The sequence below is a fragment of the Ascidiella aspersa genome, chromosome 3 (assembly GCF_963924565.1).
Source record: "Ascidiella aspersa chromosome 3, kaAscAspe10.2, whole genome shotgun sequence".
Lineage (NCBI taxonomy): Eukaryota > Metazoa > Chordata > Ascidiacea > Phlebobranchia > Ascidiidae > Ascidiella > Ascidiella aspersa.
The window spans coordinates 1,889,179-1,910,215 of NC_139449.1; the positions used below are offsets into that span (position 1 = coordinate 1,889,179).

Here is a 21,037-nt window from a genome sequence, read left to right on the forward strand (position 1 = left end):
AATTCCTAAAAATATTTTTTAAACCCATGATATAAAACTCAAAAAAGTTAAGAACCATAGACAAGGTAAACTTAAGGAATTTAGGTGTGTCATTAACTTAACTAGATTATTCAAACCAGGCCGCAACGTTTAAACTAAAAAACTCAACAAAGCTCCGTTTTACATTTTAGTTTCAACTCGGAAATATTTTAGCTTGGGTTTGCTGTGGAAACCAACGTCACGTTATCCCATGAGCGCTAGGATATTTTTCACAAAAACAGTCTTTGTTTTTCCTCTTTTTGATTTTTATTCGGCAAAATATCCTTTTAAGTGCTATTTTGAATTAGCTACTCGGTAATAATTATTTTAGAAATGCAATCGAGAGAACTAAAACATACACTAAAGACAAGAAAACTCCACTTACTGATTGTGGTTTGTTTGAGTCCATAAGAATCAATTTTGCAGAAAAATATTCAATTCAAGGTTGTCCTTTTTTTAGTAGGTTATAATCTCTTTGGTTACAGTCGACTAACAAATCCTAACCTGCTATTTCGCTGTGCAAATGGTAAAATAGAGAGGATTCTATGCTGCCATAGTTCTGATATACTTACTGATAATAAAGTATTTATTGCTACGTTATTTACTGCCACCGCTCATACTATCTAAAATGCTTGTTTCGAAAGGATGTTATATTTTAAAATTACATTGTCTTATAACAAAAGACCAGGGGTTCTTAAATGGGTTCCGTGAACTTCTCGGGGGGTAGGTAAACTATTTTAGGGGGTCCGCGAAGACCTAATTCAAATCTTGGCGCATAATTTGAAATGGAAATATTTAAAAAATAAGTTCAATCGAAAGGATGTCAAAAAAATCTTTGTATATTTCCAAATACACTTCTAAGCACCTAACCTTAAAAAACACTTTTTCTTACATAATCCTGTCTCTTGTAACATATGAAATACAGGCAAAATCAAAAAAATCTAGGGATGTTAAAAAAAGTTCAGAACCCATGTCTTACAAATCAGCTAAATACAATGATTGTCGATTTGAGTTTGAATGAATTTTTATTTTAGTTCGTTTGAAACGATGTTTAAAGTTTACTGCTCATAACCTAACCTTAAAAACTATTTTCCTCTCATAAAACCCTGTCTCTTATTATAATTATACACAGTGCTTCAATATATAAACAAGACGCATTTCCATTGCGTGTATTGTATTGCACAAAATTCAAATGCACATTAAGTCGAATACATCGTCCAAATACATTGGAACAGCTTTGACAGCGTTTAGTAAATTAAATATCACACAAAAGCAAAAAAAACGGGCGGGTACCAAACACTAAGTAACGCTACGCAAAACAACACAGACTAAATTTAAACACGAAAAAAACATTGCGTCGAAAAACCGTATTCTCGTATATGAAAAAAAATTCAACACTTTCTTTTGTTTGAATTGAAAATAATTCGTTTGGTGTTTGTAAATAGGTCACAACAGACATAAAACTGATCGTAAAGATATATGTGGTGTTATGTACAGTCAACTCACAAAAAATATAAGCAGATATTGACAACAAAATAAGAAAAATACAGCTATTCTATTTAGACCACAAAATAGGTGTTGGTTAAAATTAGAAAACAAAGAAAATTTTAAGCACAAGAACAAATCCATCGTGGGAAAATGCATGCAGATAATAGTAGATCACCAGGAAATGTGGAAGAACTTACAGAAAAATTGTAAAATCGACAAAGAAATTCAGTTTAATATTCGGGCAGTTAGGCGTTACATATCACTCAACATTTCTTGAGGTGATTTTTTTTTTATTTTAATGGAAACAAGTAGGGATGTCGGATATTTTACATTATATTCCGATACCGATACCCGATATTTCGGACAAAAAGTATCGCGATACGATACCTAATGACGTCATTTATATACTTAAACAAGCAAAAAAATGCCATTAAAACGTTTATAGGAATTTTTTTTTTTTTTTTTTTTTTTTTTTTTTTTTTTTTTTTAAGTTGTGAGTCCAAAGTTTTCTTTAGTATTAAGAAGTTGAGTTTTACATTCAGTTGTAATCCAAATATTTTTGGATAAAATTTGCTTTTGAAGTAGAAAACATTGCACTGGATTGCAACTTAAAACAAAATACCGAAAAAAAATCGGGTATCGGCTCCGATCCGATATTATCGGACATTCCTAGTGATACGTGGGAAAAAAATGCGAATAAGACATGGACCAGGTTTTTAACAGATTGCAATGTAGGATTCAGAATATTGGGGATGTCAAATAAAATAAAGTGTACAGCATTGTTACATTTATATGCTTAAATAAGCAAAAAATATGTAATTTAAACGTTTATAGGTACATTTTTGTAAAGTGGTGAGTCCATAATTTTCTTCAGTGTTAAGAAGTTGGGTTACCTCCAGTTGTTAACCTAATATTTTTTTTAATACATTTTACTTTGAAATTGGAAAACATTAAATTGGAGCGCAAATCCGGCCAAAAAATTCCAGCAACAGTTTTGGTATCGGATCGGCACCGATATAACCCTAGTATCGGACGAGTACCGATACTACAACTCGGCATCGGGTATCGGCTTCGATCCGATATTATCGGACGAGTATCGATACTACAACTCGGCATCGAGTATCGGCTCCGATCCGATATTATCGGACGAGTATCGATACTACAACTCGGCATCGAGTATCGGCTCCGATCCGATATTATCGGACGAGTACCGATACTACAACTCGGCATCGGGTATCGGCTCCGATCCGATATTATCGGACGAGTATCGATACTACAACTCGGCATCGAGTATCGGCTCCGATCCGATATTATCGAACGAGTATCGATACTACAACTCGGCATCGAGTATCGGCTCCGATCCGATATTATCGGACGAGTATCGATACTACAACTCGGCATCGAGTATCGGCTCCGATCCGATATTATCGGACGAGTACCGATACTACAACTCGGCATCGAGTATCGGCTCCGATCCGATATTATCGGACGAGTATCGATACTACAACTCGGCATCGGGTATCGGCTCCGATCTGATATTATCGGACGAGTATCGATACTACAACTCGGCATCGGGTATCGGCTCCGATCCGATATTATCGGACGAGTATCGATACTACCACTTGGCATCGGGTATCGGCTCCGATCCGATATTATCGGACGAGTATCGATACTACCACTTGGCATCGGGTATCGGCTCCGATCCGATATTATCGGACGAGTACCGATACTACCACTTGGCATCGGGTATCGACTCTGATCAGATATTATCGGACGAGTACCGATACTACCACTTGGCATCGAGTATCGGCTCCGATCCGATATTATCGGACGAGTATCGATACTACCACTTGGCATCGGGTATCGGCTACGATCCGATATTATCGGACGAGTATCGATACTACCACTTGGTATCGAGTATCGGCTACGATCCGATATTATCGGACCTCCCTAGTAACATGTGACAAAAATATTTCGAACAAATTCTGATGGACCAGGTTTTTAACAGATTGGAATGTAGGATTCGGAATATCGCGGATGGACAAATAAAATAAAATGTACAGCATTGTCACACGCATAGGGCCTGAGCGTGCATTTAAAACTATATGATTCTCCGAAAAAAGTAGGCAATTTAAAAGGAATTTTAATTTTGTCCTCTTAAAAACTTTTATTTTGGTGTAAATGGGAGCACCATAAAAATAGCTCATTTTATTGGATTTTTAATTTTTGTATTTGGATTGTTACTGTTTTAGCTCTTATTTAAAAAGTGGCACCAAACAAACAACTTTAAAATAATATAATAGGTCTTTGCAATTTTTTTTATGTCCCAGTTAATATGAAAATATGGCAAGATACATTATCTATAAATTATTGAATCATACTTTTTAAACAATAAAAAAATCTAGGCCAACGTATTGTAAATCCACTGTAATGTCACGAGCCTATATATAACTCGAAATGCAATGTTTTTTTCAATAACTTAGACCAGCGGTTCTCAACCAGTGGGCCATGGCTCACTGATGGGCCAAGAACATTTAAGGTGGACCACACACCAACTTAAAACAAACTAGATTTAGTTTCATTTGTTTCACTATATTTAATTTGTAATTCACAGTTATTTATTTTACAGAAATAATGGCTTGGGGAAGAATTAAAAAGGAATGTAAATTGATTGTTAACCGCAGGTATCTCACTAATGCACGGTTGAATAAATAATCTGTTTTGAAATATGTTCTGCTGTGTTTTGTTCTAAACCTATTTTACAGTTTTTTCTTTCATAAAAATTTATTTCCAAGAGATTTTTTTTGCAACGTTAATGGGCCACGAAGAAAAAAGGTTGAGAACCACTGACTTAGACATAAGAATTGTGTAAAACTGTAAACAGTTTTATATGGGTGTACGGAGGGCCATTGTAACACTGTAATTTCTATTACAAGAACCTTAAATATATATTAGGTAAACGCGAAAGGCGACTTTTCCTCAAAAATCTAATTTGACGGGCGCGTAATTCAAAATTTTCCGAATTTACCTTTAAAGTCTAAACCGCTAAGTTGGATCACAAACCAATGATGTAGCGCCCAATTAGTCTGGCTTGGGATTACTACAAATACCGCCCTAGTAACAAAAAATAAATAAAAGGAAATACTCGTGAAAGTTTGCCAAATTTTTACTGAAGCTTTATATTATTGTAAATCATTTAACAGACAATCTCTATCAAAGTTCACAAACTTTATTCTCCTAAAGTTTTCACTTTATTGTGGCAAATTTATAGTGTACGAAACTTTAAGTCTAGCGCTCTAGTTTGTTAGTCGCAGTTCCAAGTTCGCACACGAAAGACGGAAATGTACTTTTTCTAAACCGTTTTTATTAATATGGTTTTAATTTACCCAACCTTTTTGGCTTGACATTTATTTTCAAGATACCACTTGGCATCGGGTATCGGCTCCGATCCGATATTATCGGCTATCACATGGTATTTAAATTTTTGTTAACAACTAATTTTTTAAAACCGCCCGCTTATAGAATTTCACATTAGAATTTTTTATCCAAACGCCAACTCTACCAAACTGAAATTACGGCCTCAAAAACACATAAAAATGTGGTCAAATTGAGGGCAAACCTTCACCTTACAGTGCATCAGCGAACACGCAAGGCAGGTAATATTGAAGCGACGCAGTTGACCCAGAAATTGGCGCATGGTGCGTGATAGTGACTTCCAGCGTAGCTCAGCTTGTCTTGGTGGATTTTGAGAAGACACACTCCGCAGAAATCGCTGTTTTCTTGCGACAAACTAGATTCGACGTCCTGCAGAAACAAAAGAAAATTAACAAAACATTGTTTTTTTTTGTGCTTAATGGCTGAAGGTTGTAGTTAGACATATATTAAGTTTATGACCATACAGAAGTAGGTATCATTTTATGAATGTTTCGACTAAATATAAAGATAATGGATGGAGGTTGTAGTTAGACGTAGAATTAATACCAAAGCTCATTCAGAAGTGAGTAAGAAATCTTTATTCAATTTTGCCACTTCCATATTGGCATTTGTATTATTATCCCGTCTAACTGAATGTTGAAAATAAATAAGGGAGTTATTCGGAACTTTCAAAATGCTACCTTCTTCTAAATAGGACTTTTTTTGCTATTCTTACTTTTAGTATCAATATATCGCCTTGGCAACACTAGGTTTATTAATTACTTTCCCAAGATTAAGTTAATACCGTCCCGTAACACTTTTTGAGGCCGACATCCCAGGGGAACACGATTAGTCAAACCACAGGTATTTAAATTTGCCAGGAATCAGACCAACACACTTATTTTCGTTTTGGCAAACGTTTACACCAAAAGAAGTGAATATAAAACAATACTACCTTATTCTAAAATAAATTCATTTAAATATACACGAATTGTTTATTTAAAAATAAACTCAAAATTTGGCTTTTGTATTTGGATTTATTTGCCGTGTGTTCTTGGGTAAAAAAAAACATTCTTGGGTTCTTTAGATATGACGTATTTCATTTATTAAAAATTCAGGAAGAGTCATAACGTTAAAAAACTCCTCCACTACAATCAGTTCTCTTTTTGTGTGATGAAAAGGCACCATCAAATAGGGCACGATTTCGAAAAACAAAAAGGCTTCACTTGCAACATTGTAGCTTATGATAAAATTATAAATTAATGTATTGGCATTGGCAAATTTAGCTATCAAAGGAGTTAAAAAAACAGCCAGAACCACTTACGTTTGCAGGAAGGCCAGGACAGAAAGCAATCAAGTTGTTCCAGGCGAGCTGGATTTGTTTGTGAAGATGTTTCAGTGTTTTCTTTTGCAGATCCAAGTCCTGTGCACTCTTGAATACTTTACAAGCAACTCCATAAACCTCACTCAAGTCTGGAAAGGTAAAAAGTAAATAAGTATAATATCAACTAGGGATGTCTGATAATATTAACAATACTTGTCTGTTGTCTGTATATTAGCGTTTAAACTTCGCTTTATTCAATACAAGCCAAAGCATTTAAATACATATTTTTGACCATGTTACAAATAGGCTGCAGGCTTTTAGAGAAACAAATCCCGCCCAATTTTGGTGGTAAGTAAGAATTTCTGTAAGCAGTTAAAATAAGCGAAACAAAATTCAACCTAGATTCTGTTTTACAATGGTGAGCCACAAAACCTTATTCAAGTGGCAGCATCCGTACTCGTCCGAAGGTAAACTTATCAAAAAATAGTAGGTTAACAACTGATTGCAATTCAACTTCTTCGCACTAAAGCGACGTTTCACCTAATTAGACTATTTTATTTGTTTTAGAATAGTTATGATGTCATCGGTATAGAATCGCATTGCAGTACTTATATATCCAAGACCATCTTCAACAAAAATAAAAATATAATGAAAACCAAAATCTAATAAAGGTTTTTAGCTTGCGAAGAAAAACTGTTTGCATTTGCGCGTTTAAAATACTTAACGAAACGCTTTTAGGCCAGAATTTTTTAAAAGTATTTATTCGTCAAACAATCATAGCTTACCAGGTAGGGTTTTAAACTGGAATAGCTAAATCAAATTTTTATTAAAAAACGAAGTATAAAAACTGAAAATTGGTTTTGAATCCATGCTATTGCTCATATAAATTGCTATGCTTTGCAATCCAACGCAGCTGTTCTACTTTGAAGGGCAAATTTATAAAAATATGATACATTGACTGTAACTGTAACTAAACTTAGGAGCATAATGGTTGGAGATTGTAGTAAGACGTAATAAGAATATCATGGCACATACAGATATAGGTATCATTTTAAACGTTTGAAATAACTCTTATTCATTTTCAACATGGAGAGAAGGCACTGATAGTAAATGTATATATACCGCTGAGGCAGACGTCTGAAAGAAGGAAACGAGAGATGTACATGCACTATTATAGTATATACACTTACTATCAGTGCCTAGTAACCTAAAAACACAAAATTAACTTTTAATTGCATCTAATTTCCTTGTTTGAACATAGTACTGACATCATTTGGTATAAGATCAAGATACCGTTAGTAGAAAATATCAGATTCAAGCAAAACCACAAAGGTTGTAAAAAGATCCAAAACAACTTTATTCAACAAAAGCACAACGAAACACCAAAATTATAATTATATTATATAATTTTGGTGTTTTGTTGTGTTTGTAGAATATTAGCAGAACTGACGATGCTTTTTGCGTAACTATATAGTATTCTGCTCTTGTTGAGTAAAGTTCTTTTTTATAATCTTTGTGGGTTTGTTTGGATCTTATGATATGGAAAAAAGATCAACAACTAGAAATGTCGGAGCAGGCTTAGATCCCGATATTAACAAAAATAATAATAATATTCTTATTATTTCATCAATTAAAAAAAAAATAGAAAAAATCAGGTATCAGAGTAAAACAGTTAGTATCAGGCATTCCTAGTCAGCATGTTAACAAGTAAAATATTCATTTTATCACAAAATTCCTGTTCTACCTGCAATGAATTGATGCCCGCTTGCCGAGTTTATGACTTCGCTACAGAGATTCGGAGATTGGATCGAGCTGAGTATTTCGTTGCTGCTGGCAATTATGTTGTAACAATGGCTCAAGCACTTCTCCCATTGGTCGACGCACTCGTCACGGTTGGCTGCCTCGGAAAGACCATTGGCCGGCGATGCGCGATCAATCCCAGTGAGAGTTTCTAGATAATGACAAAATTGTTGTTAGTTTGCAAATTGCAATGGAAATACTTTTTTAAAAGTGTATTTTTAGTGAGCTTTATTGCATAGTAAACAGCATATTTATAACCACTAGAGTTTCTACAGAAAGTTAAAATTGTTGTTAAAATAGTTAACTTATCTAAAAAAAATTTTTTGTTAAATGATCATGGTGCTTCATTGCATACATGCGTAAACAACATAAACTTTCAGAAAAAATATGTAACTCCTAACACTAATCAATAAAGTTAGAGTATGACAAAATAAGACACAACATAACTTTGTATACGCTCCAAACCTTAACAAAACACCACAGTCCACAAGGGGTGTAATTTCAAGAACATAAATCACTCCTACTAAAATAAAAATTGAAAAGCGTCCGAAATGTTGGGCATAGAATCTAATCTGACAATATTTAAAAATTACAACTTGTTTGGTCTAGTTATATAAACTACACAATGCACAGGAATAACAGAAATATTTGATACACTAAAATCTTTAGCATAACACCACATACATGTTAAGATAACCTGTAAAATCACAAAAAAACAGTGATGAAAAATATTAAAGTTGAATCTGTTTGACAGTTTGTTAAATTGATAAACTGTTTGTCTAAGAAAAGAACTTCATTCAACACAATGCCTTACAAAACCAACAGGTAGATTTAACCAAACTATATAAAGTTTGTGAGCACTTTGGGGCATAATGGCTGGAGGTAGATGTTAAAAAGATATCAAAGCCCACAAAGAACTATATTTATAAAATAATTAAATAATTTTATAAAATAATTAAATAATGCTACAAACTTTTTAAGGGCTGTGATATTCATTCTACATCTAGCTATAAAGTTTTTACCAAATCCTATAAAAACAGCCAAAAAACTTACCTTCGAAGTAATACTTTCTATCCATTACACCCAACGCTCACAACAGACAACAACGCAAACTACGACAGCAGTGTGCCCCACATAAGCACCACTGAACTAGAGCAAACGTTTGTATTGTGCGGCAAGCAAACAAGGGCACTTGAGCATAAAAGCACGCTCCACCGACCGTACCACTGACGATACTGTTTAATTTAAAAGTTGACAAAGAACAGCCGGCAAAAAAATAAACTTTTTGGAGTGGTGCCTAGGCGATAGCGTGTCTTTGTAGACTGAGTTGGATAAATTACCTTATTTTGGTGGTACATGGTTATTGTTGGGGTTAAGACCGAATTTTTATATATGTTTACTTATTGGGTTGGGCCTGTCTGTGAAACATTGTGGTTAAGCTGTGGGTTTATCATGTTTTGAAGAGGATTTTTGGTGAAATATTTGCAGAATGGTAATCTTTAAGGGCACACAAACAATCTTTGCACAACAAAATAACCTTTTTTTTATAAATAAATAATTAAAAAATAAGACACATTCTGAGGAATTTTACGAACTGATCCAATTTAATTAGAATACTTAATTATAAGTAACACAAAGCACAACAATTGGTTTTACCATCACTCAGTGTGCAAAGAGAAGCAAGTAGTTTTTGTTTGATTAATGTTGTCGGGGTGTCTATGCAGACTGAGTTGAATAAATGACAATACTTTGTGGGTGAATTACAGGTTCCGAACTGAACATGAATTTTTATTTTTGTTTACTTTTGGGGTTGGGCCTGTCTGTGAAACATTGTGGTTAAGTTCTGGTTTTATTGTGTTTTTAGGAGAATTTTTGGTGAAATATTTGCATATTGGTAGCCATTAAGGAAAAAAAATCTTTACACAACAAAATTAGGGTTTTAAATAAAAAAGTAAAGTGTGTAAAAAAAATTCAAAAAAATAGAATCTAAAGAATTTTATGAACTGCTGTCAAAATTAATGAAAACTTTTAATTTGAAAAGCACTGCATAGCACAACACTTTGTTCAGTCATTGTTTGTTGTGCAAACAATAAGGAGTGCATTTTGTCTTGTATTTTATCTTTAAGGAGTGCATTTTGTCCTTTAATTTGTTCTAGAAAACATCAGTTGTAACATTGTAATTTTTGCTGCCACATAGTTACAGGTTTATAATTACAGGAACTAAATTCAGCTTTGTCAAATCAAAATTTGAATGCTTGGCAAAGATATTTTAAAACAGTTATTGGCATGAAAATGTCTCAAATATAAATTTTATATTTTTTTACATTTTTCTAATTCTTTAAAGCATTCTAAGAGTGTAGGTACTGAGCAGCAAAATATCCTGGCAAATTATTACCAACAACACTGCATTGCATTTCAACACAAGCATACACTGTAAGATTATTAAGTGAAACATCACATAAAAAAAAAAAAAAAAAAACATTTCCACTTTCACATCTTATCTTTGCCCAACAAAGAATGTTTTGAATATTTGTTGCTAGCATTTGTTTATGAACAAACTAAATTAGCTTTGTCAAATCAAAATTTGAATGCTCGGCGAAGATATTTTAAAACAACTTTAATGGGCATGAAAATATCTAAATATAAATTTGTTTTTACATTTTCCTAATTAGTAAAACATTTTAAAAGGTGCGGTTATTTAGCTGCAGACCCAATCCTGTTAAGTTTCAAATTAAACTACCAGCCACACCGCATTTCGTCAAAACACGAATACTGTAAGATTAATAATAACATGTCGTAAGAAAAATTACCAAAAAACAACATTTTCACTGCTCTTATTTATCTTTGCCAACAAAGAACGTTTTCCTGATTTGCCTAGTCAGGAATATTTTAAACAAGAAAAAAGACTGTTAGCCACCATAAAGTGATAATGAATGTTTATGTAAGGTTACTGGGTGTACAGCTGTATGCCACCAAAGCACTAACCGGACAATTTCACATTTTAGTCAGTTTTTTTAAATGAGATATAGAAGTATTCCAATTCTTAAAAACTATAAATTATACTAAAATCTAAATTAACATTACTTTTTAATAAAATCCTATTTTGTGGAAAGCTGAGCGAATTTCAAAGATTAGAACAACAAGTTTGGCATTTTTAGGGCTATTTAATCACGGACATGCTGAAAATTTGTTCCATTTTTGTCAAAAACTAAATTGGATTAGAATTAGAACATAGTATCAATTCACCAATTATATTAGAATTAAAATTCGCAACAAATTGCTCTAATTCTTCGAGTCATTTAGCCATATTCAATAAATATATAAGAATTCTCAAACCATTCAAAACTTCCACATATAATTTAAGAATTTTACAAAAAAATTAAATACTGAAAATCAAAATAAATTGAGCTTTGTCCCTTTGCTCTTTGTGATATAAATAACCAACAGCAAATCGAATTGTATTGGTGGTTACTTACAGACAATAAAAAAGGCTGGCTCTTAGATATCATAATATGTACAATGTACTTTAACATTTACAAAGTTGCACATTACAATTTTGCCAAAATATTATGACATCAAAATCAAAATCAAGCAAACTTAATTTGCCTTTGGCTTTACGTGGTATAAATAACAAACAGCAAAACTAAAAATTTTATTGGTTACTTACGAACAATTCTTTTCTCCAGTTCTGACACAGGAGATTCATCTTCGGTTGCAACTTTTGGTTCAAAGGTTGCTGGAATTTCTTCTGGTGCTGTCACTACAGGGTCAAAGGTCATAGGTTTTGGTTCCACAATTGGATCTTGAAAATCCGACATGTTGGGGACAATTTTTAACTCTTTTGGGGGTGATGTGTTGGATTCTTGCTCCGATTCTTTAATCTTTGTGGAATGATTAAAAGAAAGCTTCACACTTTTATCTTCATCTGGGAGTTTTTCGTCTAAACCAAACAAATAACATAAAAAATGATTTTTGGGAAAAGAAGTGTTTCAAGCTTTCTATAAAAGAAGTACAGTTAGAGATAACCAAATGTGTTTAAGAAATATTTCATGCAAGGCATACTAGTTGAAAAGTAACACATAAATCAAGTGTTTTAAAAAAAACGGAGATGGCATGGATCAGGCTTGGCATGACAGTTTTTCAAGATGTTATAAAAGAAGTGAACTTAAGAAACCTGCTATTTTCAGTGGAATGCAGCCAAAATATGGAACTAAAACAGAGTCTGTATAAGTCATAGGACAAAACTATTTTTTTCTTTTTATTAACTTTGTTTAAAATTAAAGTGTCCCATTTTTCAAATTATACACATTTGTTTTACTAAGTTCTTCACGGACACCCAAAACTATTTCACAGGGTCCAGTTTAGGAACACCTCACATAATCAAAATATAAGTCCAGTGGTGGCATTATTAGTTTTGTAACTTTATTTAGTTGTATTTGACTGTCAGTATAAAACGAAATTGCTATTGATCAAAATTACTACCTTTAGTTATCTGTGGTGATTTAGGCATCACAATTTTTGGCGGTGGCTTTTTATTTTCCTCGTTATATTCGAAAGCGTCAAACGCAGCCAGTGTGGAATGGCCATCCTGGAAATCGTCAAAATCATCGTCGTACGAGTCAGGCTGCAAAAGAATACATAAATGTAGATATATACCACTTTCTTATTAAAAAACTACCAACGACAAAGATTTCTGTGCGCAGCTGGGAGAAAAATGGTTGCGGAATACAAACAAATACATAAAGCAGTTTTGTAAAGAAGTCATTTTATGATGCAAATTTATCATCAAAAAAATACAAAAAAATATTCGGATCACTGCTTTCCAGCTTTTTTTGGTTTACGGCACCCTACAAAAAGAAAATTTGTACACAAAAAATGGTATCAAAAAGCTCCGAAATAAAGCAAACTAGAATCCCAAAGAATCAAAAATATATCTTTGGACCGATCGAGAATTGGAAATTCTGTTTTGGTTGGGAACCACTGATTTAGATCTCTATTATTTTGCTAATATTGACACAAACACCTAACGCCTTTTACAATCTAAACATTGTAAATCTTACCACTTCCGGGGGCATTGCGAAGTCGTCGAAATCATTTCCCACATCGAGGCCGTAATTAGTGTCTGGTTGCAGTACGTCGCCATTGGCAACCGGGTCTTTTTCTGCCGTGGCCGTCCCCAACGAGGCTTGCAGTATAGAGTGCGACAAATTTGTAAGTTCCAAACTTTTGACCGAGTTTGTGTCGGATTTTATCGAGAGAGTGTCGCTTTTGAACGGGGAATCAATTTTGAAGGCAGAGTATTTATCGTTGGGGTGAGAATCTGTTTGTTTCGGCGAAGCGAACATCGATTGATTGGAAACGCCGAGGCGCGTCAAACTTTTGGGAAGTTCAATTGTTGTCGGCACTCTTGTCGAACTCACATTTTCCGTTGAAGGAAATGTTTCTTTTGATTGCAAGTTAGAGTTGTTGCTTTGCGGTGGTTGTTCTAAAATGGCGCTGATATCAAAGTGCGGCCGCTTCGATGTATTTGCCGGTACCGGGGCATTTAAAACGGATTTGAAATCGCCAAAATCGTCATTTGACGGATCGTTTTTAGGCGATTGACTTTCAACATTCAAAGCAGTTGGTGAAGTTTTGAAAAGTGTCTGATACGACGGTGGATTTGATTTTGGAAACAAAACGTTTTCTTGATTGAAGGTAGTCGCGTCTAACGATGGTTTGGTGAAAGTATCGTCCGCTTTTGTTGAAAAACCTTCAAAAGCTGAATACTTATCGTCGCTGAAACTTGAAACCTGACTAGTCTCAGATGATTGTACTTTAAAGTCAGTTACCGTCGCCTGGTTTTCATTTGTTGCAGAAGAAACAACTGGGGTTGAAAACGCAGCAAAAGCGGAATACTTATCATCTGAAGAATGGGAGAAATCTTGCCAATCCGTGTTCTGAGAATTCGCGTTTTCATGATTTAAAGGTGTCGGTGGAGAAATAACGGCAGGAGGGTTTAAAATTTTAGGGGTAATATCGGATTTTATGTTGGATGCAGTTGGATTCACGGAATGGTTTTGAATGTTGGCAAAATCACCGGCCACTGATTGGAAGTCTTGGAAATCATCAAAATCATCGTCAACTTGCGCTGGTGCTTGAGAATAATTGGTTTGTTGGGGTGAGGCGCTAAAACTTTGCGGTTTTTCGTTGTTTTTGGAAGGAACGACGTTGAAGTCTGGGATTGGAGCTTCTTGGAAGCTAAACACCGACTGTACAGAGATAACTGGATGTCCTTTCTGCAAAACAGAATATACGCTACACTTCAGACTCTAAATTAAGGTTTTTACCAAAAATTTATGATACAATATTTTTTTCCCAAAAAATTTTTTTTCGTAGCAATTAGCGGCATGATATTAAACATTAATTTTGTACAGATATAGAGAAAACATTTTGAGGTCATATATTCCTATTTTTACTGCCAAACCAATTAATTTTTTTAAAATATACATCTGACTAGTGACTGGTATTAATCGGCAATTAGGAGCACTATATGAATTTTCACAATTAAAAACCGAAAGTAAATTTAACCAAATAAGTTAAATTGGCCAGGGTTTGAAATAGAACAGATATTATATTGTTGCTTTGACCGAGTGGTTATTTTTTCATATATAACCATTTTGCTGAAGTTTTTGTTTCTATAGTGAATGACATGAAATATAGTGTTTAGTTTATTGGCTTTAAATATCATGTTTTAAAGAACTGTATTTCTAGTTTCCACTGGATTCATCTATAACATAGAAATACCTGTGTGAGAGCGATAAGTGCAAGAAGGATGTTCATTTCTTGCTGGTTTAACCGTCCGGGAACAGACTTGTTTGCCATCGACCACAAATTACCAAGGACTTCGTTTGAGAGCTGCGACTTCAAGAGGATCGGATACAAACGACCAGTGTCCAATAAACCATCAGGAGTAATACAAGCTTCAAAAACCTGAAAATTTTAATAAAAACAATTGTAGTTTAATGTAAAATCTAGTGCTTTCCAATTTTTTTATGTATTTAAAAAATCGTACAATAGCGCTATATGATTTATGATTTAAAATATTTAGATAAGTGTGTCTATTTTATTTGGGTTGTAGTGGTAAAATGTTTGTGTAACACCTAAATTTTGAAAAATTAAGAAAACCACGGCTAATTCAGGGGGCACCAGGCAATTACCCTTCTAAAATTATTTTTTTTGCTAACTTGGTATACAAATTTCAACAGGATGAGATATAATCGTTCGGTGTCCAATAAACAGTATGGGGACAAGGTTTAAAAATCTGCATAGGTTCATGAAAATAAAGGTAAGTGGATGTTGTATTGACTGCCTTTTAGAACTGCTAGTTAAAAACCTGCACATTTTTAAAATCGCTACTTTTGTCACAATAAATTGAAATACAGAAGTTGAATAATATTTAAAACTCAAAATTTCAGAAAAACAATTTTTTCAAGCACATAAATTAGGCACAACAAAACAACGCATATTTGGAAATTCTAAATTCTATTTCCATGAGCCTTTATTTATTTTCCATGCTTGCTGCAAAGTAATTAGGTTTGCATTATTAAGAAAAATACAATATATATCGTGGAGCTATGTAAAAAATATCTGGTAGACAGTAAAATTCAAAAAGAAATTACTTGCAACAATGTATGAAACTTTTATTTGTTTATCATAAACAAGAAAATACAAGAAACATATTTTTAAAGACAGGAAAGGTGTATATAATTTGCATCAAAAAATGAATAAAATATCTTATTCAAAAAGATTGTAGCAAATACATGCATAATGGTGCCTAACAATGAAAAAAATATGTTTGATAATTCAGAACAATACAATGGCGGTCTTGTAGCTCAAAGTTGAATGTGTTCAAAAGCAGGAAGTGGGTAAAAGTGCTTACCTGTTTATAAATAGTGGGCGAATGTGTTGCATCAGTAATCCAGAGGGGAACTGGCTTTGTTTTATTAGTAGCAGGAGAAGGTGAACTTTCAACGACTGTAGGAAGTGCTGGGGCTACTATAAAAACAATACAAGTCGATGAAACAAGACTAGGAATGAGGGGTTCTTTGTATTTCATTTTAAAATGCCTTTACCTTTTTTTAACTTTAAATTAGAAAAAAAACATATATAAATATTATAGAACTTTTATAATCATGAAAAAAACTGAACTTTTAACAGCTATTAAAAGGGCTGGGGCAACTTAAAAACAATATAAGCTGTTGGAACTAGGACTAGAGTGACCTATGTTTTTTTATACCAAATCGACTTTTCCATTTTTGTTCAGCCAAATTCTAAACAACAAGTTCTTATTAAAAGGGTAAAAAAGGTAAACTTTCACTGACTGTAGGGAGTGTAAGGATAACGGATAAAATAATACAAAGTGGTACAAAAAGGACTTGGAATGACCAATGCTTTGTATTTTGATACTGATACACAATTTTGTGGGCACTGACATGCAATACTGATAACTATGGTATTGGTTAAATAAGCAAGTGTTAGGGTATTATTTTGCATGTTGTTAGTGCAGTGGTTCCCAAGCGAGGTTTGTGATACCCTGAGGTGCCATTTCTAATGCTTAAATGTGCTGCAAGATATTTAAGAATATTTTGAAATGAAAATAAATCAAATTGTTGGAAATCTTTAGAGAGTACGATAAATCAAATTATGTTTTCCTACGTTGGTAGAGTTGATGTGTGTAGTTCCAGTTCTATTTATTGTAACATTATAGAGAATTACAAAATTCTTTCCAGTAAGCAAGCGGATTTATCTTAAATTTTTAATATAAAAACAAAATGGGCTGTTTGGCAATTTTTCTTCACTCAAATTCCAACCTCCAAGTTAAAAAAAATTGAAAAATATTACAGGACATGGTATTATCATGTTAAAAGCAAAAAAAACTATTTACCGAAGGATAGATTAACTAATATTGCAATAGTATTTGGGGACCTATCATACTAATGACATAAAAACTTATAAATATATGTACCATAAAAGTCATTTTGTTCCACATTCATATTGGACCAATCAGCCGCTTTCATGCTCGCTTGGAAGGTCTTTCCCTCCGTTTTCGATGTAATGTCAACCAACGACGGCTTAAACTTGCGAGACGCTTGCTGCATTGAATTTAAATCCAATGAGGCGAGCATTTTCGATTGAAGGTCGACGCTAGCTTGTGGTTGTTTCACAGGCTTAGTTTGTTCTGTGTGGGTTACACTCAAGTTGGATGTATTGTTGCTTGATGGAGCAGGGGTTGGAGTAGAAGGGCTTGTACTGTTGTGTTGTACAGGTGCTGGTAAGTTGGATGCGTTGGGTGATGGGCTGGGGGAAGGATGGACCATCGGAGCTTGGAGAAAATCACCAAAGTCATCCTGTATCAAACAAAACAACATTACTTCTAAAACCTTTGTGGTAATCCAGTTTAGTCGTAAACAAACAGAGGCATTATCGGTTATAATAACAAAAACTTCCACAGTAACTTGTGAACCACAACCACAGTAACTTGAACCACAACCACAGTAACTTGTGCAACTTATTTAAATCAATATAAAACAACAATGCTATATTAAACAAGTATATATAATAATGATAAACCATTTGAAATCAATTTGTTAATCTGTGCTTTTAAGGTTCTATAATTGCGTAAATCGCTAACATTATTCGCTTGCTATCGACAAAAAAATAAACAAGTGCAACGGACAAGGTTAGCAGTCCTATGCATTCAATAGTACGGAAAACAACCAAGGCCCCTATTAGAACTATGTAAAAGCACAGAAGCTAAAGACAGGTTTGATCAATGATTAATGATTAAACAACTAGAACAAAAATTACAACACAGCATTGCAATATTTTTAGCAGGTGCTAATTAATAGACCATCAGCCGCCTGGCGAGTGCAAATTTTAATTTACTGTCAACCCTCTACTTACCGATTCTTTTTCTGGAGCAGGTTTTTTCGTGGAAGTGCTCACAATGTTGTTTAACATGGAATCGATACTTGTCTTCTTATATGATTGACCTGAAAAAAAAGGATATTAAGTTTATATTAACAACAGCTTGCAACATATTGCCATTTACATTTGTCAATATTGATTCAAAATTAAAGCCAAGTGGAAAAATAGATGTCTAAGCAAAACAGGTCGAATTTAAATAGACAACCATCTTCAGTAAGATGTTTCGATATATACTTTTATCATCATTAGTTAGAATAACTGGAATGTTTTTAATGCTAGTTATAATTAGGTGGAATGCAATTCTTAACACTGGAAATATCCTTTTAAAAGTGGTCATTGAATGCATTGCAGTCAATTCTAACTGATGATGATATAAGTGAGTATCAAAATATCTTTATTAAGTTAGATATCTAGACCATTTGGCTTTGAGGTTTACATTGAGGATACCTAACAGTTCCGTGTACTATATAGTGTACCCAAAGCAAAGTTTAGTTAGTTCTCTATATTCATTTTAAAGCTTTATCTACATAATAAAAAAGAAAGTTTGTGAGATGTGTGTATGTGTGTGGCAAGATGTTCGCCCAGTGTTACATCACAATGGAAATGTTACGTCACACTCGATGCGATTTACAAAATGTTTTTACAGAAGTTTAATTTACCTGCCGGGAAATAAAAAAATAAAACTAAGTACATTTCCTTCATAAAGTAAAATTTTAATGTTTCCAACTAAGACTTATTATGTTTAGGAATTAATTGATGCCTGTTTACGCGTAAAATTTAGGTAGAGTTCGCAAATTTACAAATAATTGAAGTTTTAAGTCGTTTGTTAGCGATAGTAATTGAGGCCAAAGCCTAATGACTTCTTACAATGTGTTTACCCACGCAATACTTAGCAGAATTCGCGAAAAAAGCTTTATTGCAGCAGTTAAGAGTAAGCATTTGTTTTTTCAATGAGCATTTTTTTTACGTTTGACGCAGTTTAGCACCGGGATTACGTATTTGCTTACATATGACGCTATTAAGTAAGTCTAAGCAATTGCTGCTTCAACCTAAAGTTTTACGTTTGGGAGTTATTCTCAATTGACAAACGTCACGGGTTTGCGTTACTTAAAAGATATTGCATGCTTAGCCAAGTGTTGTGCGCTATAGTTAACCCACTTCACATCACCTGATTTGAAATTTCCATTTAGTGACACTTAGTTTAAACGTTTAGGCAAAAGCAAATTTGTTATGACATTTAAAAAAATATGTTTGCATTATTTATGTAATATACGAAGATCTTACAAATAATCGGTAAATATTCTATTTAACCTGGGCAACGCCGGGCATTTCGTCTAGTTACATAAATGTACATAGGGTAGCGAAAACAAAGTTGAGTAGAAGTCTAGTTTTTCAAATAAAATTTGCTGCATAACCATCAATACATAGATAAAAATACCTAGCAATGATCGAAGCAATTAAATGTACAAAACATTTTCAAACCTAGATTTCGAAACTTCTGTTGCTGTTCCATCTTGTATCGCTGATGTTTATCCGGAGGTGGCTGCCGTACTGGTGCCACTGGATGGCGCATCGAAGCATTACCAGCCATATTTGCATTGTTGTGCACGTACCCAGGGTACCCTTGTAGTGGTAAGCCCCCTTGTATACCAACGTGTTGTTGGTTGTACTGCTGATATCGTTGAACCCCTTGTAATGGATAGTTGTTGTATGCCATGGCACCCTAAAGAAACCATGGTTGTAGATTTAAATTAAAGATAATATGAACAGCTTTCAAGGTTTTGTATTACACAATCGGACAAAGGGATGTCCGACAATATGGAAGTTTCCAACAGTGATCTAAGGTACACAGTTAATTTATCACTCCTAATTTAACTAACTTTCCGTGCAGGTAAATAGCCAGCCCTATCCCAAAGTAATATAGTGAAAGCATAAAATGGACTTTTTGGGATGCTACACTAGAATCTTAAAGTTCAGCGTGTAAACAATAAGAATTCAACGCGTAATATTTATGTTAGGCCTAAGGTTACGCTTGGGTGTTATAATGAGGGTGGCTCAAGTAATATTATATTTGGGTAGACTATGCACGGATCTGTAATGTAGCTTAATAATAAATTTCAAAGCCAAAAAGGTCGAGTAGATGGACATCATCTTGATTAAGACGTTTCGATACGAACTTGTATCATCTTCAGTTAGTGTGACTGAAGATGTTCACTAACTGAAGATGATACAAGTTCACATCGAAACGTCTCAATCAAGATGCTGTCGATCTACTCGACCTTTTTGGCTTTGAAATTTATTATTAAGCAATATTATATTTATTATTAAATATTATTGCTTAACCTACTCAAACCCAAACTCGCACCCTAACCAAAATATTAATTTTTGCTGTGGTTGGATTCTAGACGTCCTTTGTGGCTGTAAGATTAGACAGAGGTTGGAAGTTTTGATGAATTGTGCTAAGAGGTGTGCACCCAAAAAGGTTAAGAACCTCTGGTTTACACCAAATTGTCTAATTTTTATATTTGAACAACATTGTTTGCAATATGAAAAGAGAATACACTACAAATACGTGTGCAGTTTCACAAACATTCAAACACATATGTGTGCACCAACCACTGTAATCTAGCGCTTCTAGAGTCGCTTTTTGACCAGCGTATTATTACAAACTATTACCACAAAATCGGCTAACACTTCCATTAAACTTTACAAGTTAACTAACCTGCGGCATTTGCATTCCTTGATTCATAACAGGCGGCATTGCACCGAATGATTGTTGTCCATAGGATTGAAAACCGTTTGCATTGGGGACGTTATTAAAATGCTGGTAATTTCCACTAAAATTGTTGTTGGGCTGCATGTTCTTTTTGGGGGGTTTGTAGAGGTTAAATGAACCTCAATTTTTTTACACAACTTTTCTACATTCTATTAGATAAGCTTTTAACTAAAACCAAAAAACGCTGACGAATTTCCAATTGACAGTTTCTAATTGCAACATAAAAATACTTTAACATATCAAAAACA

The 21,037-nt window shown here is 33.8% G+C and overlaps 1 protein-coding gene across 1 annotated transcript; it reads right to left on the reverse strand.

Moving 5' to 3' along the window:
* Positions 1-4,133: 4,133 nt before the first annotated feature.
* LOC146158046 (synergin gamma-like) lies at positions 4,134-20,987 on the reverse strand. The gene is made up of 12 exons (XM_083383706.1): positions 20,736-20,987; positions 19,496-19,736; positions 17,990-18,078; positions 17,052-17,433; positions 15,966-16,081; positions 14,831-15,016; positions 13,105-14,322; positions 12,527-12,668; positions 11,712-11,984; positions 7,989-8,195; positions 6,245-6,393; positions 4,134-5,310 (listed from the first exon to the last, which is right to left on the reverse strand). Exons 1-12 carry the CDS (start codon positions 20,871-20,873, stop codon positions 5,143-5,145), a joined length of 3,309 nt encoding a protein of 1,102 aa, XP_083239832.1. The 5' UTR covers positions 20,874-20,987; the 3' UTR covers positions 4,134-5,142.
* Positions 20,988-21,037: the final 50 nt, after the last annotated feature.

Excerpts from the sequence above, each read along its gene's own strand:
- LOC146158046 (XM_083383706.1), bottom strand. The coding sequence starts at position 20,873 with ATGCAGCCCAACAACAATTTTAGTGGAAATTACCAGCATTTTAATAAC. Across the intron at positions 12,669-13,104 it reads TCGCAATGCCCCCGGAAGTG|CCTGACTCGTACGACGATGA; the intron begins GTAAGATTTACA and ends ATTCTTTTGCAG. Across the intron at positions 6,394-7,988 it reads CGGGCATCAATTCATTGCAG|ACTTGAGTGAGGTTTATGGA; the intron begins GTAGAACAGGAA and ends TTACCTTTCCAG.